The sequence below is a fragment of the Mesocricetus auratus genome, unplaced genomic scaffold, assembly GCF_017639785.1.
Source record: "Mesocricetus auratus isolate SY011 unplaced genomic scaffold, BCM_Maur_2.0 Super-Scaffold_100038, whole genome shotgun sequence".
NCBI lineage: Eukaryota > Metazoa > Chordata > Mammalia > Rodentia > Cricetidae > Mesocricetus > Mesocricetus auratus.
In genome coordinates this window covers 9,945,017-9,969,550 of record NW_024429216.1, presented here as the reverse complement: position 1 = coordinate 9,969,550, position 24,534 = coordinate 9,945,017, and the positions used below count along the sequence as shown (strand labels likewise).

Here is a 24,534-nt window from a genome sequence, read left to right as displayed (position 1 = left end):
TAGCTGCCCATTGTCAGACAGACTGGGCGGCTGCTCCTGCGTCCCTAGATTCATTCTCCTTTCTGCTGCCCAGCGGCGTGGAGGTCACATCTGTGGGACCTGCCTTACTCAGCACAGACAGGGGCCCTGTGAGTGTGTGTGTGTGGTATGTGTGTTCCCTGATCCTTCCTCTTTCAAGCCTACAATGACAACACTCACCTGGTATAATGGCCCTGGGAAACTGTATCAGGCCTCGTTCTCACTCATGTCTCTCCCGTGTCAATAACCCCCACTTCCGTGTGACTCCTAGCCTCTTGTCTGGCTGCTCAGGTGAGGCGGAAGTCCTCTGCTGTGCTCCCGCCCCTCCCGGGTCACAGGGAGGCCAGGGCTTTCGGCTGCAGCACCCTGAGGCTCTACGCTTCCACAGGTTGAGAAGACATGGGGCAGACACAGGGAGGCCGGGCCTTGGCAGCCGGTCTCTCAATGGATCCTGCTGAGTGCCATCATCTCCTTGTGTAGAGAAACCCAGTATATGGAGAAACAACAGCGACTTTATTATTTCACATGTGTGGCCAACACGCAGGTGTCAGCTGTGGCGCAGGGTGAACTCAGCGACTCTTGCCTACAAAGGTCTCAGGTTATGACGTCGGAGGGCAGACAGCTGGGTGTGGGGCCAACAGGGATTAAGAGTCACAGGGGAATGGGTTCCGCAGAGAGGACGAAGCCCGTTAGGCACAGGGCTAAGCAGAGCCCCAGCCCTAGCAGCCCAGTGAGGGGAGAGGCCGAGGCACCTCCACCCAGAGGATTTTCGTCATATCCGTCATATCCGCCCTTTGTGCCCTCAGAGAGTTCCTTTACTGAGAAGATACCGATGGTTTTGGAGTCACCCAGTAAGGTTTTGGCAGGTGAGAGCATGCATCCCTGAAGGCTCACTGTGGAAGACACCCCACCTGGAGGGTGAGGAGTAGTCAGGAGTGCTACAGTCCAGTAGTGCTGGGAGACTCAGACCCGGGAATCCCAGCCCCATCCCTCCCGCCAAACCCTGACTCTAACCCACCTTCCTTTCTCCATCCCTGACTCCAGGTCCCAGCTCTATTCCTGACAGGGTTAAAGGCCCAACTCTCAACCTCATGAGTACAGGCCCAGCCTCCTCCCTCAGATCCAAGGCTCCAGGCCCAGCCTCCTCCATCAGACCCAGGGGTCCAGGCCCAGCCTCCTCCCTCAGACCCAGGGGTCCAGGCCCAGTCTCCTCCCTCAGACCTCAGACCCAGGGCCCAGGCCCAGCCTCCTCCTTCAGACCCAGGGTCCAGACCCAGCCTCCTCCATCAGACCCAGGGTCCAGGCCCAGCCTCCTCCCTCAGACCCAGGGTCCAGGCCCAGCCTCCTCCCTCAGACCCAGGGGTCCAGGCCCAGCCTCCTCCCTCAGACCCAGGGGTCCAGGCCCAGCCTCCTCCCTCAGACCCAGGGGTCCAGGCCCAGTCCTCTTCCATCTAAGGTAGCCTCATCTCTTCTCCCTCAGACCTAGGAGTTAGGGTACAACCCTCCATCCTCAACTGCAGGAGCCATGGCCCTGCTTCTGTCTCCCCTACAGCCCAACCTTCAGCACTCACCTCCCTGAAGCACAATGTCACCCTTGTAACAGTGAGAGGTGCCCTGAGGGCAGGAGACAGAGCTGGAGCTCCTAGAGCAGGATCCGAAGAACTCCACGCACACGGGACACTGCAGCTCTCCAGGGGGAGGGACAGCTGAGGACAGAGAGAAGTGTTGGAGGGCACTGCATGCTTTCAACTCCAGCCACCAGCTTAACTCCCGGTGCCTGGGTCCCTCCCAGTGCCATACTCGGTCTAGGGAGGCGGCTCAGCAGGACATTGCTGTCGCTGGCTTCATTGCACAGGTTGGAGGAACAGAAGCGCGAGTAGGAAGCTACCAGCATCCCAGGCGGACTGGAGAATATGGAGATGCCACCTTTGTCCTGTGCCCGGGGCCCTGTACAGCCTTTGCTCCCTATCAGAAGTGTTCTTGGTCCTGCGGGGGTAAGAGAGAGTGAGCTGAGCTGGATGGGGAGGATGGCCAGGCCTGGGAGCCCAGCCCTCGGGTCCCTTGATGCTCCCAGTCTCAGGGACAGCACGATCCCCAGTGAACATGGGACACAGCACGTCCTGTGTCAGCCAAAGCCTGGGGCTCAAGCCCGGCTGCCTCTGCCCCGCCCCTTGCAGATCCTGCTGCACGCAGTGTGCACACAGTGTGTCCTCCTCCAGGCTGCAGCCTCACTGTGCTCAGGCTCACCTCTCCTCTCTGGATTCCTCTCCACACCCCGCCCTTCACACCCCAGCTCTCCCTGTGCTGTTCCTCCCTCCTGTCCTCTTCCCTGCAAAGCTGCAAAGGACTCAGTGGCTTAGCAGAGTCCCAAAGTGCGCTCAGCTTCCCCTCCCCCTCCCTCCCTCCCTCCCTCCCTCCATCTCTCTCTCTCCCCACTCTCTCTCCTCTCTCTCTCTCTCTCTCTCTCTCTCTCTCTCTCTCTCTCTCCTCTCTCTCTCGTCCTGAGAGTCTCAGGTCTTGAACCCACTACATAGGTGAGGTTGGCATTGACTTTCAATTTCATTGTCTCTTCTTTCCCAGCCCTGTGATTACAGGCGTGCCCAATTCACCTGGTGATGGGGATCCCGCAACTCAAGGTGCTGGACCAACCGAGTCCCACCCAGCAGAGCAGTCCTCCTTTAAAGATGGGGTTGATCGGGGTCACCCTGGTTGTCCTACTACTGCTCTCATCTCTGAGCTTGGGGCTACCGCCCAGCAAGACAAGGCACAGGGAGAGGAGAGCCCAGGCATGAGGGGAGCTTGGTGGGGACTGCAGGACACAGAATCCAGGCAGGGGTGGGCTGGCCCCAGGCAGGGGTGCAGCCCTCCCTCCCATCTCACACACCTACGTCTACAAGCAGGAGTGTCTCCTGACAAATCTCCTCAGGCTCGCATACTTGGGTCGCTGATACAGACCACTCGACAGCTTCCTTGGCAAAGCCAATGCCAAGCCTCAACATGGCCCCTTTGTAACATGTCATAGTATCTGTGGAGAGGGAAGTCACAGGGTTGTGAGAGTCAGGGAGCCCCCATGCGGTCCCCCAGCTTCCGGGCTAAGGGCAGCCATCAGGCTCCAAGCCATACTCCCTGCGCCCTGGCTGTGACATCCCTTTTGCTCAGAAGTCCAGGCCTCCAAGCCCGCAGCTCCGTTCACCCTGTTCCTCCCTGAACCCCGGCTCCTCTCAGCCTCCTGAGGAAGGCTTGCTCCTCCACCATAGGCTCCTCTTCAGCCATTCTCTACTCCCCATCTGGTTTCATGTCCTGATAGGCATGAACGGCTCCAAGCTACCCTTACCTTCTGTGTGTGTACATATGTGTGTATGTGTGTGTGCATGCATGTGGAAGTCAGAGGAAACTCCAGCTGCCATCTTGAACAAATTACACATCTCACTTCCTGGCAGCGTGTACTTTTTCCCAATTTTATCTCCCCAGCCTACCTTTTCCTTTCTTATTTATATACTTTTATACCCTGAAGTGTATTTGCCTGTGTGTGTGTGTTTCTGTATGTGAGCCACAACTTTGGTAGCTCTCTCCTTCCAACATGTGGGACCCAGGGAATGAATTTAGGGGTGGTAGCCAGTGCTCCTGATGAGACATCTCAGCAACCCTCGACTTGGTTTTCAAGACATGATCCCTTAATCCATGTTCTCTCTCCAGCCCATGTTGCACTCTCCAGGAAACCCTGTGGCTCATGCTGCACAGTAATTGTGGAACCTGAGCGCTGTGACCACCTCTAAGGCCTCCACCCAGCTGCAAGATGCCAGGGCCTTTGCCTGCCTGTCATGGGTCTCTCTGAGACCCTCACTGTTCCCCCACCCTATTTACCACACGGCACTAGGGTCCATTTAAAGGATAAGGTAATCATGCGAGCAAGGAGAAACTCTGAGAAGCCCCCAGAAGCCAGAAACTTCGGTTAGGTTCCCATAGCCCACAGAATAAAATCTGACTTATTAAAAGAGTCCACGGGGTCCTATGTGACTTGGGCTTCGTACTTCTTCTTGGACATATCCTCCTCCTCTCCCTCCTGGTCACTATGCCACAGATACAGTCCTTCGGGCTAGGGGTTTGACACAGTGTCAGGGACTCATGGAAGGCAGAAGGACATGCCAAAATAACAGAGCAGCTCGGGTGACAACAAAGGGAAGAGGACAGCAGGAAGCAATCGAGTACCAATGTTAATCAAGGACAAAAGAGTACCAATGGTCATCAAGGACAATAGGGTACCAACATCAAGGACAACAGAGTACCAATGGTCATCAAGGACAACAGAGTACCAATGGTCATCAAGGACAACAGAGTACCAATGGTCATCAAGGACAATAGGGTACCAACATCAAGGACAACAGAGTACCAATGGTCATCAAGGACAATAGGGTACCAATGGTCATCAAGGACAACAGAGTACCAATGGTCATCAAGGACAACAGAGTACCAATGGTCATCAAGGACAATAGAGTACCAATGGTCATCAAGGACAACAGAGTACCAATGGTCATCAAGGACAACAGAGTACCAATGGTCATCAAGGTCAAAAGAGTACCAATGGTCATCAAGGACAACAGAGTACCAATGGTCATCAAGGACAATAGAGTACCAATGGTCATCAAGGACAACAGAGTACCAATGGTCATCAAGGACAACAGAGTACCAATGGTCATCAAGGACAATAGGGTACCAATGGTCATCAAGGACAATAGGGTACCAATGGTCATCAAGGACAAAAGAGTACCAATGGTCATCAAGGACAATAGAGTACCAATGGTCATCAAGGACAACAGAGTACCAATGGTCATCAAGGACAATAGAGTACCAATGGTCATCAAGGACAACAGAGTACCAATGGTCATCAAGGACAACAGAGTACCAATGGTCATCAAGGACAAAAGAGTACCAATGGTCATCAAGGACAAAAGAGTACCAATGGTCATCAAGGACAATAGGGTACCAATGGTCATCAAGGACAATAGGGTACCAATGGTCATCAAGGACAATAGGGTACCAATGGTCATCAAGGACAAAAGAGTACCAATGGTCATCAAGGACAATAGAGTACCAATGGTCATCAAGGACAACAGAGTACCAATGGTCATCAAGGACAACAGAGTACCAATGGTCATCAAGGTCAAAAGAGTACCAATGGTCATCAAGGACAACAGAGTACCAATGGTCATCAAGGACAATAGGGTACCAACATCAAGGACAACAGAGTACCAATGGTCATCAAGGACAAAAGAGTACCAATGGTCATCAAGGACAATAGGGTACCAATGGTCATCAAGGACAATAGAGTACCAATGGTCATCAAGGTCAATAGGGTACCAACATCAAAGACAACAGAGTACCAATGGTCATCAAGGACAATAGGGTACCAACATCAAAGACAACAGAGTACCAATGGTCATCAAGGACAAAAGAGTACCAATGGTCATCAAGGACAAAAGAGTACCAACATCAAGGACTGCCTCCCTATGGACCAAGCCAGATTCTGGCGAGCAATGGTGGGTCAGTACAGCAGAGAACATGGCAAGCACATGGCCGACCTCTAGGTACTTGCACACACCCCTGTCCCCAATGTCATGTAGCATCCCCTCCACCCCTTGACCTGGTGTGAGAGGCTTCACCAAAATGTGCGATTTTGACCTTCAAAGGGTGCTTGTGGCTACTCTTCCCTCTGATGTAGACTTGAGACTCTTCGATGGTATCTTCCCGTGACCACTGCCCGGTTCCCCAGAGAGGCAAATAGTGGCCTCCATGATCATCTTTGGTTTGTCTTTTAAATGGTCTACTATGGGCAATCAGAATGCTCACACCCGAGGCTCCCTCCCTCGCTCCTGAACCTTTGCAAGAGCTGTTCTACTCCTCCAGACCTCCCCCGCCCACATCCATACTCCTAGCATCTTCTGCTGGGTTTTGCTGAGCCCAGTAAATATTGGCTCAACTGCCCAACTGAACCCAGTCAGGGATAGCTATGCTCCTCCGGGGCATGGTTCCAATGCCTCGTTTTGTACAGCAGGCGTGAGGTTTCTCTGTATGCCGTGTGGGGACGTTGAGGGGTGCACACACGGTGTGTACGGATGTGTAATGTGTGTGGTATAGCTTTGTATCTGTGTTGGGCAAGGTGGGTGTTCTGTATTATCTGTTTTTAGTTTGTGTGTGGCCTGTAGCAGTTCTGTTGTCTATGAGTTCTGTTGGGGGGGGCGGGTAGCACATGAGGTTTCTGGGGCTTTCACGTAAATGAGAAAGGATCTAAAATGTGTGGGATGGGTGTATGAAGCACAGTGTGATGCGTGTTTGTGGCTGTCGTGTGCACTGTGTGGTATACACAGTATGCGTGGAATATGTTTTCTCTTCTCAAAAAAATGTACTCCCATGTGTATGCAATTTTGCCTCTCTTCTCTGTGTGTGTGTGTGTGCGCGCGCGCGCCTGCAAAGGCCAGACAAGGGTGTCAAACGTCCTTTCCTATTGCTTTCCATCTTATTCCCTCCCTTGAGACAGTGTCTGTCGTTGACCTGGAGACAGTGTCTTGAGACAAGTGTCTGTCGTTGACCTGGAGACAGGCTGGCAATCAGCAAGAGCCTCCTGTCTCTGCCTCCCACAACACTGGGCTACAGGTGTGTCTGTGGACACACACACACCATTTTAGGTGGATGCTGTGGACTTGAACTCAGGTCCTCATGTTTGCATAGCAAATTCTCTTCCCCACAGAGCCAGGCTCCCCCTCCCCATTGTGGAATATTCCTGTACACTGTGTGAAGATGTCACTGTGGTTGGTTTAATAAAAAGCTAAGTGGCCAATAGCTAGGCAGGAGGTACAGGAGGGACTTCCTGACAGAGAGAGCTCTGAGAAGGAGAAAGGCGGAGTCCCCAGCCAGATGTGGGAAACCCAGGATGCGCGTAACGGAGAGAGGAAACAACGAGTTCATGGAAGAATGTAGATTCAAAAAGTATGGGTTAATTCAAGTTATAAGAGCTATTTAGGAACAAGCCTGAGCTAAAGCCGAGCGTTCACAATTTATAGTAAGTCTCCATGTCATTGTCTGTGAGCTGGCAGCACAAAGAGAAAAGTCCATCTACACTCACCTGGGTCCCCGACAAGCCATTTCTACCAGGAACCTAAGACAGGGCGGGAGAGGGCTCACCTCCTTGATGAAGCTCTCTTTAACACCTTCTCTGACAGTTGTGAGCCCCATTCTGTACTGCCACAGCTCAGAATGACTGAGCTGAGATGAGGTGTCTCCTCCACCCAGCCCAGGAAGCCCCGTAGATGTGTTGCACTTGTTTATGCTCGGAATATTTAACTATGCAAAGATGTGTAAAGAAGGCACCTGATCGAATAAAAAGCCAACAGCAAGGGAGGGGGTATGGGCAGGGAGAGTAAGTAGGAGGAGGAATTTAGGCTTGGTGGGGTGGGGTGGGGAAAAGAGATGCCAGGGAGACACCAGGGGCCAGACAGCCACACAGGAAAGTAGGACATAACAGAGAGAAAGAAAATAAAAGCCCCAAGGCAAAATGTAGATGAATACAAACAGGTTAATTAAGTTATAAGAGCTAGTGGGACAAGCTGAAGCTAAGACGGAGCATTCATAACTAATATTAAGTCTCCATGTCTTTATTTGGGAGCTGGTTGACAACCCAAAGAAAGTTCCAACTAGACCCAAGCATTCTTTCTATGCTTTTCTTTCCCACGGAGCAAGGTCACTAGGATTCTCCAGCTTCATGAATGGGAACAAAAGAAGAGTTGGAGGGATGGGGGGTTCATCTATGTGAAGTTGGATATCTGGGGAGACCAGAGGTCAGGGTACGTGAACATGTAATCAGAAATAAACACGTGTGTTCCAGAAGAACAGGGCCAGGTGCCAGGATGTTGACAGCAGCAAGGTGGCCACTGTGCACCCCAAATGTCCTCCCTCTTACATCTCACCTCCCACCGGGGCAGGTCACCCAGGCTCCCTGTTCCTCAAACTTCTTTAAAGCTCTCCTCAATGGGCTCTTGTCTCCTGGCCTTGGGCCACACTCCCTCCCGTTCTCTTTCAACTGGACACCTCCCTTTGCCCCCCCCATCTCCCAACCTCCCCCAACCTTGGAAAAATCACTTTGTGTGCACACGACTGAGTGAGTGATGCTCATTTAAACGGCATTGGTGGCTGGTGCAAATGATAACTTTCAGGGTCCCACACCCCATGAGGTTCACCTTGCTTTGAGGTCACAGTGCACGGTAGGACACTTACTTTTCCCCACGTCCCTCTCACTTATCCGAGGACTGCAATCCTCACGCACATCCACGGGTCCAATTTTCTGGGTGCCGTTGAGTAGGTTGCAGCCTGGCTGGGGCATGCAGCCCTGCACCTTCAGATTGGAGGTGATCTCCCCTAGGACGGGAGGAGAGGGGAGAGACAGAGATGCTCACACACACAGGGCTCACACATGCAGACAGCAAGCCCAGCTCTGGGAGGCTGGTTCCACACTCCTTGAGGCTCCTTTCCTGGCTCCCTTTCCTCCCCAGACACTCAGATCTCCCCCTGCAAGCCTACCGTGTTCAATCCCCAGGGTCCCCGTGTCCAGGCTTACCTCCCCTGAGCCTGAGGACTCCTTTGTAGCAGTGTGTGCTGCCTGCAGGGCAGACCTGCTGGGGTGGATTCTCACAGTCGTCTTTGGAAAAGCAGAGTGGGCAGCGTAGGGTCCCTAGGGCTGGGAAGCAACAGATGGGGTGAGGGGCAGTCGGAGGCTCTGGGTTTGAATCAGTTACTCCTCCTTACTTCTCCAACATGCCTCAGTCTCCCTAGCTCCCTCCAGAGCGCCTCTCAGGCAGGTCTGACTACAGGGAACTGGGGCTATGGTTAGGAGAGCAGGGAAAGCCTGCAGAGACCCTGGGGCTGTGTGCTTAGGGAGAGTCTGTGGGAACCTTTGGGCCACACACAGACTTTGCTGAGTAAAGGAAGGAGGGACCATGGAAGCAGCCAGTGGCTTTACTCACAACTTTTACTAAATAGTTGAGAAAAAACCCCCTCCTCACAAATATTCTAGAACACAGAAACATGAAGCCTGCCAGTTTAACACCAGACAAGGGTAGTGGAAAGTCCCAACCCAGTGTCCAGTAGGGAGAAATGCAAAAGCCCCAAAGGAGAGGCCAGTGAACCAAAGCCAGCCATATGGAAATACAGGGCTGCTCAGCGCCAGAGTGGGAGGCTGGGGGTTGTCAGAAAACCCACCCAGGGGATGGGTCAGTGAGTTGACTCAGCAGGTGAAACACCTGCCACCAATCTGGACATCTGGAGTTCAATCCCCGGGACCTACATGTTGGAGGACAGAGCAGCAGATTCCACTGGGGCCCACAGGCAACCCCTACTCATAATAAAAAAAATGAAAAGAAAAAGTCAAAAACAACCAGAGCCAGAGAGATAGCTGAGCAGTTAAGAACGGGGAGCAGCAGCTGGTGGTGGCGCACGCCTTTAATCCCAGCACTCGGGAGGCAGAGGCAGGCAGATCTCCGTGAGTTCGAGGCCAGGCTGGACCGACAACCTCCAAAACAATCAGAGAAACCCTGTCTCATAAAACCAAAAAAAAAAAAAAAAAAAAAAAGAACGGGGAGCAGCAACATCCTTGGTCATCAGGGAAATACAACATCCTTGGTCATCAGGGAAATACAAATCAAAACAACTGTGAGATACCATCTTACACCGGTCAGAAGGGCTGAGATCAAAAAATGCTAATGACGGCTTATGCTGGAGAGGATGTGGAGAAAGGGGAACACTCCTCCACTGCTGGTGGGACTGAAAACTTGTACAGCCGCTGTGGAAATCAGTATGGTTATTTCTCAGAAAATTAGGATTCAATCTACCTCAAGACCCTGCAGTACTTCTTTTGGGCACATACCCAAAGAAGGCACACTCACACCACAAGGACATCTGCTCAACTATGTTCATAGCAACATTATTCATAATAGTCAGATCTTGGAAACAACCTAGATGACCCTCAAATGAAGAACGGATAAAGAAAATGTGGTACATTTACACAATGGAGTACTACTCGGCAGAAAAAAACAATGACATCCTAAAATTTGCAGGCAAATGGAGAGAACTAGAAAACAATCATCCCGAGTGAGGTAACCCAGACCCAGAAAGACAAATGTAGTATGTCTTCACTCATAAGTGGCTACCAGAAATAAAGCAAAAGATACCCAGTCTACAACCCACAACCCCAGAGAAGCTTGAACCCTCTTCCAGAAACAGATGGAAGCAGATGCAGAAATCCACAACTAACCAATGGGCCAAGCTCCCAGGGTACAATCAAAGTGAGGGAGGAGCAATGACATGAACAAAGGAGTCAAGACCATGATCGGGAAACCCACAGAATCAGCTAGCTGACCCGAGCTAGAGAGAGATCACTGACTCCAGTCTGACAAATGGGGAACCTGCAGAAGACTGAACGAGACTCCCTTAATATAGGTGACAGTGGTGTGGCTGGGACAATATATGAGTCCACTGGCAGTGGGTCCAAGATCTAACTCTAATGCACAAACTGACTTAGTGGAGCCCATGCTATATGGAGAGATCTAACCCTAACCTTGCCCAGCCAAGACACGGTGTGTGTTGGGGGGAGGTGTCTTGGTCCTGCATGAATAGGATGATGGGACAGACTCCCTCTCCCAGGAGCAGATGGGAGTGGGGTGGGGGGAAGGGGGGAGCAAAAAGAGAGGAGGGAGGGGCAACTGGGGTTGGAATATAAAACCAAATTAATAAAAAAGAATGGGGAGCAGGGGCTGTCTCTCACTCTCTTCCTGGATTTTGGTACTCTACTCCTCACGCTGAGTCACCTTGCCCAGTCTTAGCACAAGGGGAGGAGCTTAGCCAAGGGGAGGAGCTTAGCCAAGGGGAGGAGCTTAGCACAAGGGGAGGAGCTTAGCCTGACTGCAACTTGAGAAAGTTGCCATGTGTTGTTGATTTCCATGGGAGGCTGGCTCTTTCCTGAGCAGGAATAGAGGAGGAATTGATTGGGGTGTGGGGGTGAGGGGAGGTGGGGGAGAGGGGCTGGAGTAGAGGAGGCAGCAGAAACTTCAGCCGGGATATAAAATAAATTAAAAAAAAATATAACACAAAGTATGGCTCCTAGCACCTCTTTGGGAGGCTCACAACAATTTGTAACTCCCCCTCTGGGGGATCCAATGCCTTCTTCTGGTCTCTGCAGGCACCTGTACACACACACACACACACACACACACACACACACACACACACACACACACCCCATTCAGGGATACTGGAAGAGGTCAGCCAGGGGAGTCTAGACTCTGTGGGTCTCAGGGAAGGTGCAGAGGAGAGGATGCAGAAGACGTGGAGGGGAAGGGCTAGGGAGGGGAGGGGCGGGGAGGGAGGGATGGGGAGGGGAGGGACGAGGGCAGTGGGCTGTGGAGAAAACAAGGGCAAACGGAGGAAGTGAGCTGGCTAGCTGCTCTCCAGCAAGGGAGAGCTGGGAATGAACCTCCCTCAGGACACACCATCAGCAGCTGGAACTTGCCTTCCTTCCTCCCCAGCAGCCAGCTTCCCCTGAAGCCCTCAAGCACCTGTGGCAGGGGGTGGAGCCCAGAGAGGGGCTGTGGTGGACAGGTCATTGCAGAGGTCTCCTCGGCGGCACACTCGGGTATAGGAGGTGACAGACAGCCCCGGGCCAGTCCTGTGCTCCGTGACCTTGGCCTCTTGGTCCTCAGTGCTTGTGCAGCCTTTCGTGAGAGCCAAGTACACCTGCTCTCCTGGACGGACAGAGAGGGCAGGTTAGGGTGCCCAACAGATCTAAGAGAGCAGGGCCGAGTCAAAGGGGGGTGTCAAAGGGGGTGTCTGTACCCAGAGAGACCCTCTCACCATTCTCTATCATCATCAGGGTGTCTTGGCAGCCTTCACCGACATCACAGGTTGTCTGGCCGGCTGTCCACTGCAGAGGCAGCTGCGATACATCCCTTGTGATCTCCAAATACCCATGCTGGCACTTCAGAGCCTCTGCAGCTAGAAAGAGGAGAGAGAGAGAGAGCAAATCCCTCTCAGTATCAAATTGACTCTGCCTCGTGGGACCTCACTCACAGGCAGAAACAAATGGTCCCTCCCAGTATCTTCTCTCGTGCCGAAGAAAGTGCCCATGACATCCTGCCCATGCCCCCAAGTGCCCAGATCTAGCTGTGGGCGAAGGAGATTAATGCTGGTTGTGCTCACTCAGTCCCCTCTTGAAGGTCTAAAGTTAGAGACACAGGCAGGAAAGGGAACGGAGGCAGGGTCAGAGGTCACTGGACACCCAGTCCACAGGACCTCCAGAGAGACCAGCAAGCAGCCGACTCCCCGAATGCAAGCTCAAGGCTTACTGAATTACACGTCCCACAGACTGAGGCAGAGCATCTGCAGGCGAAGGTCCCCTGTCTTGTAAGCAAGGGGTTTATAAGGCTAAAACCACAACATAGGGTGAGGGGTACAGGTTCAAAGCTGAGTGTGGTTGGGGTGTCTAGAGGAACTTGGGGAATTTCTATAGGCTAATCTTTGGTGCAAATGTACCCATAAAAGTCGTTTGGCAACTCTGTTGATTAACCTGGGGTATCTGTTCTTCCTGCCGGAGTCAGGGCCCTGCGTGCCTATCTGTTAACTGGGTGGGTGATGTGAGTCCGTCTTCACAGGTCATGGGTGAGGTTCCCGTATTCCGTTTCCCGCCCTGTTTCCTAAAATGGCCCTGGTTTTGGCGTCTCAGTCACACTTCCAGATGAGCCGGGATGCCTACTGGATCTTCTTTCCCTACCATGGCTCCCTGGTGCCTTGCTGTGATTAGTGAGGCCACCCATGGCCCTCTGTCCTGTGTGTAACAGGCAGCACACTTATGTACATCATGGGGACGCTGTAGGTCCCAACTTAACTCTTGCCTTCTGCACCACACCTAAAGGCCCCTTGATTCTCTCTGCTTTTCATTTCTATGAAGCAAGGCCACTGAGTCTCCAGAGCTATGGGTGTGGATGGCTGAAGATGGGGGAGGGAACAGGAGTTTATCAAGTAGATGTTGGAGACCCAAGGTTACCCCAAGCCTGGCTTGTGGAAATAGATGGCATACACACCGTGGAGTTGTTTTCCTTTTAGACCGGGTCTCACGTAGCTCAGGCTGGCTTCAGGCTTTCCGTATAGCTAGGGGTAATCTTGAATACCTGATCCCCCTGCCTCTACCTCTCAAGTGTCTGTATGACAGGTGTGTGCTACCATTGCTGGGTTACTTAGTACTGGGGGCGAAGCCCAAAGCTTCATGAATGAGTGCTTACTATAAAAGTAAGAGGAGCCGGGCGTTGGTGGGGCACGCCTTTAATCCCAGCACTCGGGAGGCAGAGGCAGGCGGATCTCTGTGAGTTCGAGACCAGCCTGGTCTACAGAGCGAGTTCCAGGACAGTCTCCAAAATAATACAGAGAAACCCTGTCTCAAAAAAAAAAAAAAAAGACAAGAAAAGAAAAAGAAAATGCCACGATGAAAGCCACCACTCTGCACAATGAAAAACATGACAATGTCAAACTAAACTGAGGTACAATCAGAAAGAAGCTCTTGCTCTCAGGAATGAACCCCGCTGGGTGTCACTGCACTGTCCACAGCATGGGATCCCGTGCAGAGTGAGCACCTTGCCCCCTGACTTTCCTTCCAATCACCCCTCGTCTCCAGCACACACGGGCTCACCCGGGGCAGGATCACGCATTTATTACTTGCTTGTGTGCTGTGGGCATGCGCACGTCACGGCACACTGTGGGGATCAGAGGACAACTTTCTGGATTCTCTCCTTCCACCACGTGGATCTCAGGGACAGAACTCAGGTCAGCAGGGTTTACACCCACTAAGCCACCTCACCAATCACTGGCCCCTCGTCCCCTAGGTCAGTCTCTCCGTGGTCCTCCACCTCCCAGCCCCCAGCATCCTCTCTGGAGATTCTAGTACACACTAGAGAGAGACCTCATTTAAGTGGCTGCTGTGGACAGCCTCTGATGACGGTTCGGGGTATCCCACAAGTATCGTTTTGCATGGAGGCGGCAGGACAGGGTTGGTTTCCCACATACGACTCACCTAATTGAAAATTGCAGTCCTCATGCACACCTATGGGTCCAATTGTCTGGGTGCCATTGAGCAGGTTGCAGCCAGGCTGGGACATGCAACCCTGCACCTTCAGCTCAGAGGTGAGCCCTCCTAAGATAGGAGAGAGGGGAGAGACAGAGATGCTCACACACGGATCGTGAGAGCCTCAGAGGCAAGCCCAGCTCTGGGAGGCTGGCCCCACACTCCTGGGAGCTCATTCCTTCACTCAGTTTACCCTTCCTCCCAGACACCCAGATCTCTACTCCCAGCGTCCATATTCAGTCTCCCGGAGTCCCCGTGTCCAGGCTTGTAAGGATTCAGGCATTTTGCTGGCCTGCCCTGTCACCTGGCAGAAAGCACTCAGGCAGTACTTTGGTCAGCCCAGGGTTCCATGAGTACAGTCTGCACGCAGGTGCAAAGGACCCTTTAGAAGACAGACCCCGCCCACTTACACTCTTTTTCCTGCCCCTCCCTTCCAGTTCTCTTCCCACTCTCTTTCAGGCTGTTCCCCTGGGGCAGACAGGACTTTTCCTGTCTCCCTCTCCTCTTCTGTCCCCTCTGTCTCTGTGTCTCTTCACCTCTTTTCTCTTTCCTTCCCCCCCTTTCTTTTTTTTTTTTTTCTTTTTGGTTTTACGAGACAGGGTTTCTCTGTTTTGGAGGCTGTCGGTCCAGCCTGGCCTCGAACTCACAGAGATCCGCCTGCCTCTGCCTCCCGAGTGCTGGGATTAAAGGCGTGCGCCACCACCGCCCGGCTCCTTCCCCCCTTTCTAATAAAACTTCTCACTTAAGCTTGTCTGCCTGCTTGTCGTCCCCATCGTGTCCCCCCATCACCCTATGGTCCCCCACGCAGGACCCCCACCCTCCAGCTTTGTGCTAACACTGGTGCAAAATAACAGCAAGGCTTACTTCCCCTGATGCTGAGGAGTCCGCGGTAGCAGTGTGTGCTGCCTGCAGGGCAGACCTGCTCCGGGGCATTCTGCGGGCAGCCATCTTTAGAAAGGCAGAGTGGGCAGCTCAGGTTCCCCGGACCTAGAGATGACAGTCACAGTGAGGGCGGTGGGAGGGACCCAGTGGTCCTAAGAATGAGGTTACTCAGTGCCCTCTGGGTCTCGTGGGGGCTCAAGGACAGGAATTCTGCGTCCTGAGGGGCACCATGCCTGAAGGCAGGGAAGCCCCGTAGAGACCCCGGGCCTAGTGCTGGAGCCTGCAGACCAGCAGTGTCTTTTCTGCGTGACTGGTCAAGGATGGCAGGGGGATTCTGGAAGGTACCGGTGACTTCAAAGTCTATTAAATGGTCAAGGAGGACAGGGGCCAATATCCCAGGGAAGACAAATCTCAGAGTCTGCTTAGCCAGCACCAGGTAAGGACAGTGGGAAGGTCCAGGCCATGCCCTTAGGGGAGAAAAAATGTGACAAACACAAAGGAGGCATTAGGGAACGACCCAGCTTAGAGAAAGGGACACTCAGGAGGAGCAGGGTGAGACTCATGAACTCTGAGGTGATTTAACATCAGAAAAGCCACCCAGTGTGCAGGGAAGAGGCTCTAGTGCCCCACGGGTGGACTCATACACAGTGCCAGGGCTGGGGAGGTTGTGGTGAGCTGGTCCCTGGGGCTCCACTAATGGGTGAGCTCCGGGTCAATAGAAGACGCTGTCTCTAGATCAATCGACCAATCGATCAATTGATCAATCGATCCATCATCGATCATCAATCAGGCATATGGCTTCTGAGGCATGCCACCTGTGTCCTTTGGCCTTCACACTTTTGCACGCGCACACACACACAGGAAAAGTCACCCAGTTCACTGCTCTGTGACTATGAGAAGGGCCGCAGAGACTTAGATGTCAGGGTATGCGGGAGGAGAAAGGAATGGATGAAGCTGGGGGGGGCAGGGAGCCAAGGTCCAGGTGGGAGGAGGGAGGTAGGGGGGAATGGGTGTAGGGGGGAGGGGGCAGGGTACAACAAGGGACAGCTTGTAAATCAACACCCTTAGCGTTCTCTGTAGAATCACACAGCTAGGTCCTTCATTCTGCCGTCCCTTCTCCTACTCCTGTGACCCCGCCCCCAGCACCTGTGGCAGGTGGTGGGACCCCGAGAGCATGGGTGGAGGACAGGTCATTGCAGAAGTCCCAGTGGCGGCACACGTGGGTATAAGAGATGATGGAGAGGCCGGGGCCTGTCCGGTGCCGGGTGACTCGGGGCTTGTGGTCTTCGTTCGCTGTGCAACCTTTGGAGAGCACCAAGTGCAAATCGGGTCCTGGAAGGAGAGAGGGAGACGGAGGGTGGGGATGAGTGGGGTCGTGGAGGGATGTCGTTCGTGCCTCGGGGCTCTGGGAGGGCGGCTGGTGGTCAGATGGTGGGTGGGGGCTGGGCACTCACCATTCAGTAAGAGCAAGACAGTTTCCTGGCACCCCTCGCCGATTTTACAGGTCTGCCAGCCGGTTGTCCAGTCCAGGGGCAGCGACGACACTTTCCTTAGGGCTTCTGTCTGCCCACTCCTGCATTCTAGAGGCTGAGCGCCTGGGTGAGGAGGAGTAAACTCATAATGGAGGGTCTCCCAGATTGAATTCCGGGGATACTGGCTAGCCTCCCTAAGCAGGCTCTCTGACACCGAATTCAAGTCCTTAAGTCAACTGATGTGGGCAAACAGATTAAAACTCAAACAGGGCCAACATGGCACAGGGGGTTAATACACAAGCTTGACAACCTGAGTCCTGAGTTCGGTCCCCAGAACTCACGCAGTGGAAGTTTTTCTCTTACCTCCACTAACACAGCATGACTACGTGTGTGCACACCAACACATACACACACACACACATATAACTAAGTAAATGTACTAAAAATAAAAAATGGAACATTTGAAGAATGCACTCAAATCTCTGAAGTTTTTATTTGTGCATGCATGCCTGTGTGTGAGTAAGTGTGTCTGTGTGCAGGTGTGTGAGCATGCATGTGTGTGAGCATGCATGTGTGTGTGCAGGTGTGTGTGCATGCATGTGCGTGCTTGTATGTTTGCAGATGTGTGTGTGCTTGGTATGTGAATACGTATGTGGAGGCCAGAGGTATCTCCCAGCTTATCCTTTGAGACCCAGAGCCTCACTGAACCCAGACCTCACCGATTGGCCAGCCAGGGGCTCTGGGAATTCATCGGTTTCTCCCCTCCCGTCTCCCAGCACCACTGCTAGGGTTTTGGTGTGTGCTGCTATGCTCAGTTTTACATGCCTGCTGGGCTTTCAAGTCCTAGACGTCATGCTGTGTGGCAAGTGCTTTCCCTGCTGAGCCACCTCCCCAGGCCCCTTGAAGCTCTGAGGGTTAAGACCACACAGGCACATTAGGAAACTGAGGCAGGGACTGACGAGACCGCACTTTTAGGGAAGGTAAGGCTCCTAGTCCATTTTCCATCTCTGCTATAACTTCTCTCTCCCTTGCAACCCTTCTGGGGAACTCTACGACCACCCCGTCTGCCAAGTGCGTGCCCTTGTGAAGGCACAAGTAGGGACACTTCCGGATTCCCCGCTTGATTCCCGAATTCTCTGTCATAACCGAACCCCACTTGGTTCTCTCTCTGATTTTCTTTCCAATGGAGGAGACTGCTGGGTATCATAGATGAGGTTGGGAGAAGGTGATGGAGAGACTGGAGGTGGCTAAAATGAGCCCCGAGACCCAGGCTGATGCCAGGTCTGGGTGCATGGGGAGGGGGAAGAAGCTGGCTGTGCACCTGGCACTTTCCCCGAGCCTGTCCTTGCACAAGGAGAGGCCACACAAGCTCACTTGTCCCAGAATTACTCAAAGCTCCTCAATGCTTTTGTCTCCTGGGTCACACTCCCTGTCTCCTTTAAGTGGACATCTTTCTATGCTGCTGCCACAGCCTCCCTGGAGAATCTCCCTCCCCCCTGGCTTACACATCTGAGAGTGATGCTCTGCCCTGGCCAGCCTTGGTGGATGGCTTTGGGCGTCCCACACCCCACAAGGACCATCTTGTCACAGCTACGGTGCAGGGGATTCACCTCCTTTTCCTACCTGACTGGGGGCTGCAGTTCTCTCTCACAAGTATGGGTCCAATGGCCTTGGTGCCATCCAACAGGTTGCAGCCTGACTGTGGCATGCAGCCCTGCACCCTCAGATTGACAGCGATGTCCTCTAGGAAAGAAGGAGATGGAAAGACAGAGACGGGGCATGAGGATCATGGAGGCCTCAGAGGCCAGCCCAGCTCCAAGAGGCCAGCCCTGCTCCAGGAGGCCAGCCCTGCTCCCCTCTGGGTCTTAGACCCTGTCTCTGTTTACCCTCCCTTCCCAGACACTAAATCTTAACTTCCCGTCCTCCTCTTCCCCTCTGCTGGGTCCCCGTGTCCAGGCTTACCTCCCCTGAATCTGAGGACTCCATTGTAGCAGTGGGAGCTGCCTTCGGGGCAGACCTGCTGGGGTGGATTCTCACAGCCACGCGTTGAAAGGCAGTGTGGACAGCTCAGGGTGCCTGGGCCTGGAAGCAGCAGCAGATCAGTGAGGGACAGAGGGAGGTTTTGGATTTGGGTCAGGGGACCCCCAACTCATTCCCCCAGGAAACCTCAGTCTCTCTGTAAAGGCCCCGATGCAGGGGATTTGGACTGTGGCCTAGCAGGGGAGCAACGGTGTAGAGAGTTCTGGGGAGACCCTCTGTCCAAGAACACCAGAGGCGCTGGTTTCCTGGGTGGGGTCTGCAGGGAGGTTCTGAGGTTGGACATGAGACAGGAACTTTTATAGGAAGAGTCGGGGTACCCCCAAAGGGGCCACTGACTTTACTCCAAACCTCTCTTTAAAAAAGAATTTATCGGGCTGGAGAGGTAGCTCAGAGGTTAAGAGCACTGACTAATCTTCAAGAGGTTCAACTCCCAGCAACCACACGGTGGCTCACAACCATCTATAATGAGATCTGGCGCCCTCTTCTGGCCTGCAGGCATACATGCAGGAAGAACACTGTGTACATAATAAAAAATAAATCTTAAAAAAAAGAATTTATCTTTATTACTTTTAATCATTTGTATCTGTGTGGGGGTGGGGGTGGGTTTCCATGCGTGCGTAGGTGCCCAGGCTTCAGGGTCTGAAAGCCAGAGTTAGAGGCTGTTGTGAGCACCCAAGGGGAGTGCGGGGAACTGGACCTGGGTCCTTAGGAGAGCAATAGGTCCCTAACAGCTGAGCCATCTCTCCACTCCCTCCATCGGCTCCCAGCATCTGTCAAATAACCAAGGGCAAGACAGCTGTCCTGTTCTCAAGCACAGGAGACAAGAAGGGAATGTTCTAGACTAAAATTCAATAAAAAGGGAAGTGCAAAAGACACTAAAGGTGACATTGGGGCTCCACATCAGCCTGAGAGGAAGCAGAGGGAGGCAGGTGAGAGCAAGGCCTCCCTGAGGTTGGTGGTTCAGCAACAGAAAATCCAACATGGGAGGTCGTGAGGCGCATATAGACGAGGCCAGCAGGGAGACACAGGCCGCAGCCACGGAAGAGATGCAGGAGGGAGCTAGCAGGCTGCCAGCCAGCAGCATTGGGGTGGTGGTTTTAAACAGCCCCAAGGGTGGGGATGTCACTCAGTGGTCCTTGCCTAGAGTCTCCCAGTGAGGGGCTGGGGTGTGGCTCAGTGGTAGAGCCCCTGCCTAGAGTCTCCCAGTGAGGGGCTGGGGTGTGGCTCAGTGGTAGAGCCCCTGCCTAGAGTCTCCCAGTGAGGGGCTGGGGTGTGGCTCAGTGGTAGAGCCCTTGCCTAGCTTGTACAAGGCCCTGGATCCCAAATCTAGTACCACAAAAAGTAAAAAAAAGTAAAACAATAGTAAGATAAATAGCCCCTGTGTACCTATTTCTACCCCACAGCCCTGTCTTTCCTCCAGACGACTCCTTCCCTTCTCTAGGGATCTGCCTACTCCAGTACCTGTGTCCGGGGGTGGAGTCCAAAGATTTCTAGTTGTAGACAGGTCGTTACAGAAGTCCCGGTGGCGGCACACATGCACGTAGGTGGTGATGGAGATTCCGGGCCCTGTTCTCTGCCTGGTGATTCTAGGCTCTCTGTCTGCATCACTAGTACATCCCTTAGTGAGAACCATGTGAAGTTCCTGTCCTGGAAGGAGAGGCATGCTGGCATGAGCACAGACATCCGGTGTCCTCTCGGGAGGTGGTGTAGAGGCAGCAAGGAAGGGAGCAGACACAGGAGGGGTTCACCCGCTCGTGAAGGAGACCTAGATTCCAGTGCCATGCAGGCGGGTTATGGACTCTTTCCCAGGGGATGGTGGGAGGGGCTAGTGTTAAGGGCGGGGCCTCCTCTTACCATTCTGTATTAGTATCAATGTTTCCTGGCACCCCTGGCCAGCCTCACAGGTACTCCAGCCAGTTGTCCAGCGCAGGTGCAGATCTGATACATTCCGAACAGTGTCTAAGGCCACACTGTTGCAGTCCAGAGCCTGTGGACCTGGACAGGGAGATCGTATCCACCTCAGGGGCTTCTCCAGCTCCGTGTCCCAGGAAACCCCTTCCTGGTGGGACACCTATCATAAACACTAAAGGTTGGGTCTTTTTGAGGGCCATCTCTTGTGCTACTCGAGGCAGGAATCCTTGGTGACATCCAGCCTACATCTCCCGAATTTTCCATTTTACTTGTGTAAAAACATCAACACGGAGCTGGGGAGATGTGGCTCAGTGCTATAGCCTTTGCTACGCAAGCGTGAAAGCCTGAGTCGCAGGAGTCACGGGAAAGCTGGGTGTGTGCTGGGCTGCTGAGGTGGCTCCTCTTGCAGAGGACCTGAGTTTGGATCCCAGCGCCCACATCGGACAGCTCGTGACCACCTGTAACACCAGCTCCAGGGACACCCTTTTCCTGGCCTCTCTGGGAACCTGCACACACGAACACACAGTGAAAGAAATCTTTTCAAAAGCTGGGTGTACGGCATATGCCTGTGACCCCAGTGCTGAGGAAGCAGAGGCAGGTGGATTCTTGGAGTTCACTGACTATCAAGTCTGTCCTAATTGGCAAATTTCACACCTCCAACACACACACGCGCACGCGCTCGCACGCACGCGCGCACACACACACACCATCTCAAAGGGAGGTGGATGGAGTTCCTGAGGGTGATGTCTGAGGCTGTCCTCTGACCTACACACCCACTTGCGCATGGACACACACACACACACACCTGAACACACCTAACATGCACCCAGACACACCCACTAAAAGGAAAACTGCCAGGAGACCTAGGCTTTTCCAGGGCCAGGCAATAGGCAGTCATCACTCCTAAATGAGCCCCAGCAGGTGGTCCTGAACTGACTGTTGCAAAACCTCACAGAGGAATCCCCTCTCCTCACCCTCCTCCTCACCTTCCTCCTCACCCTCCTCCTCACCCTCCTCCTCACCCTCCTCCTCACCCTCCTCCTCACCCTCCTCCTGTTCCATTCAGCACAGCCCCAGTGAGTTCAACGTCAGCGGAGACATCTGTCCTTGTGTCTGTCCTTTAGCTCCAACCTGACAATGCCCCCTCTCTTCTCGCCTGCAGCTGGACATCTCTTGCAGGGTCTATCTAGCCCTCCAGCCGCTCTCTGGAAGAGCCCTCCCCTCCTATCTTGAATGATAAATAAGCCTCTGGATTTCTTGGGAATGGCTGGCCTTGGCTGGGGCTTTGGGGTGTTCCGCACTTTTACAATGATCATCTCGATCCGAGGCCCGGCCTCGTTGCCCTACTCACCCAACGGAAGCTCACAGTTTTCACGCAAATCCAAGGTCCCGATGGCCTTGGTGCCATTGAGCAGGTTGCAATCTGGCTGGGGCATGCAGCCCTGGACCCTCAGATTGGTGGTGACGTCGGCTAGGCAAGGGAAAGAGGATGGGGGGTGGGGGTGGGGGAGAGAGAAAGCTGACACAGCCTTCTAAGTCCCAGGAGACCCAGCTCCCACTTTCTTGTGGGTTCGATGCCCACCTCAGTTTACCCTTGTTCTCCAGTGCCTGCCGAGCCCCTTCTCCCGGGATCCCCGTGTCCAGGCTTACCTTCCCTGAGTCTGAGGACTCCATTGTAGCAGTGGGAGCTGCCTGCGGGGCAGACCTGCTGGGGCGTGTCCTCACAGCCGTCTTTGGAAAGGCAGAGTGGGCAGCGCAGGGTCCCTGGGACTGCAGGTGACAGATGGGGTGAGGGGCAGTGGGAGGCCTCCTCCCACTTTGTTACCCAGCACTCCCTCCTGAGGGTCCCCTCATACAGGCCCAGCTGCAGGGATTCAGGCTGTGGTCTAGTTGGGGGACCAAGGACAAAGGGCTTGGGGAGATGAGCAGAGGCCCTGGGGCTGAGGTCAGAATGACTCTGGGCCTGGGGAAGGATGGCCTTTGAGACAGGACAGAGACACAGATTAGACGAAGGAAAGGAGGCTGCCCTAGAGCGAACCCTTGCTTTCACCCACAACTTCTGCTAGACAGTGAAGAAAATAAACATTTACTCAGCAAATCTTCCAGCGCACCACTGCCCCAAATGTCTCGTAACAACGGGAAGTTCTAGGCCAGGGCTGGGGACACATGCCTTGGGAACATGAGGACCTGTGTTCAATTCCCAGGACCCATGTATATAACTAGGTGCCCTGGCCCACGGCTGAACCCAACACTTATGAGGCGGAGGCAACTGTGTCCCTGGGGTTTGCTGATTAGCCAGCCTAGCCTAATCTGTGAGCCTGCTCCAGGTTCCAAGGAAAAAAAGATTATCCCAAAGACACTAGCTAGATTGTTTCTGGGAAGAGCACCCCAAGTTGGACTCTGGCTTCTACACATATTCACACAAATATGCACCCCTCACACACTCTTGTGTGCATGTGCACGTGTGCTTACACTAACACACGAGCACACACACTCAGCTGCACACGCGTGAGCACACTGGTACACCCACATCCTCATACAACCAACCAACCAACCAACAAGGTTGGAGGCCCAGTGCCCCTTAGGGAAAGGAAACAGGGAAACCCTGTATGAGAGCCGCCAGTGACGGGATCCCAGCCACACAGAGGGAAGGGCTATGCCAGAGGAGCAGGGATCCGACAAGTGCCAGCCGTGAAGGCTGGGGGTGCCGCATCAGAAAATATGGCTGCTAGCTCCGAACTGCATCCCTGTTGTAAAAGGCTGGCAGGAGTGTTCTGAGGTGGGACGCAGGGAGGAGAGGGTGGGAAGAGAAGGGGGGAAGTAAGAGAGGAAAAGAGCAGAGGTGCACACAGGGGTGAGACGGAACCAGTGAGCCTGCCAAACCTCCGTCGGCCGCGGAGTGTGTGTAAATCAATAACCCTGTGCGTCGGCTTATCTCCCGGAGCCCATCCCCTTGCTTGTGAGAACATCTCCCTCCTCTCCTGCCATTCTTTCTCCCTGTGGCACCTGTGGGTGACGGTAGGTCCCCAAGAACCTCAGTGCTGGATACATCATTGCAGAAGTCGCTATGGCGACACACACGGGTGTAGGAGACGATGGAGAGCCCAGGACCCGTCCTGAGCCAGGAAACCCGGGGCTCTTGGTCCTCAGCCTTAACACAGTCCTTGATGATCACCAAGTTTATTAGGGGTCCTGGATGGAGGAGGGAAAGCGGGTGGAGGCGGGGATTGGGATTCCGGGGTCCAGGAGTGAGTTTGGGCATCCCGAGGCCGGTGAGGTGCTACGGGGGAAGGGACCGGACACGCATGGATTGCACCTGCTGGCGAGGAAGGGGCCCTCCCAGGGATGCAGGATGCCGGGGGAGGGGGCGTGGGGTTCCTCGGGGGGGGGTTTCTTACCATTCTCCAGGAGCATCACCAGGTCTTGGCAACCCTCGCCGACCTCACAGGTTTTCACCCCGGTCTTCCACTCAAGGGGCAGCTCCGAGGCATTTCGCACAGCCTCTATTACCCCCCTGTGGCAGCTCAGAGCTGGCACACCTGCCAAGAGAAGTCCCGCTCCATCTCAGCCGGTGACCCTGGGCCACCTCCTGAGACGATGTCCCCTTCCAGGCAGGATTTCTCACATACAGGGTAGCAGAGCAGTGACTCCCAGGAGGATCAGCACCGGCGTAAGGTTCATGATTCCAGTCCGTGGCTGGAGATGACTCCAGTGTGCCTTATGCAGGAAATGCAACCCTTTTATACATACCAGGGTTACCCAAGGCAGCCCAGGAAATGGAAAGTACTGCCTTGCAATAGACACCAGACCAGCGCCCCACCCTGAATCCACTACTTGAAAGGCTAGACTGTTTGAATAGTCCCTTCCCCCAGACTGAAGAGGACAGACCCAGCTTCACACTTTAGAACCAGGGCTCCAGCTCCTAAGCCCTCTTCCCTCAGACCCAGGACCCCAGCCCCAGGCCTCCTCCCTCAGACCCAGGACCCCAGGCCCAGCCTCCTCCCCCAGACCCAGGACCCCAGGCCCAGCCTCCTCCCTCAGACCCAGGGCTCCAGG

General features: G+C 53.9%; 1 protein-coding gene across 1 annotated transcript; it reads right to left on the bottom strand.

Annotated features, from left to right (window-relative positions):
• Positions 1-512: 512 nt before the first annotated feature.
• On the bottom strand, positions 513-24,265 carry LOC101826588 (CD177 antigen). Its single transcript, XM_040734360.1, has 21 exons — positions 24,108-24,265; positions 23,877-24,017; positions 23,485-23,670; positions 22,129-22,248; positions 21,830-21,949; positions 20,422-20,562; positions 20,029-20,214; positions 18,490-18,609; positions 18,151-18,270; positions 16,510-16,650; positions 16,202-16,387; positions 15,038-15,160; positions 14,123-14,242; positions 11,914-12,054; positions 11,619-11,804; positions 8,627-8,746; positions 8,287-8,427; positions 2,903-3,043; positions 1,819-2,004; positions 1,590-1,724; positions 513-929 (listed from the first exon to the last, which is right to left on the bottom strand). The coding sequence occupies exons 1-21, from the start codon at positions 24,157-24,159 to the stop codon at positions 670-672; spliced, it is 3,066 nt and encodes a 1,021-aa protein (XP_040590294.1). The 5' UTR covers positions 24,160-24,265; the 3' UTR covers positions 513-669.
• Positions 24,266-24,534: the final 269 nt, after the last annotated feature.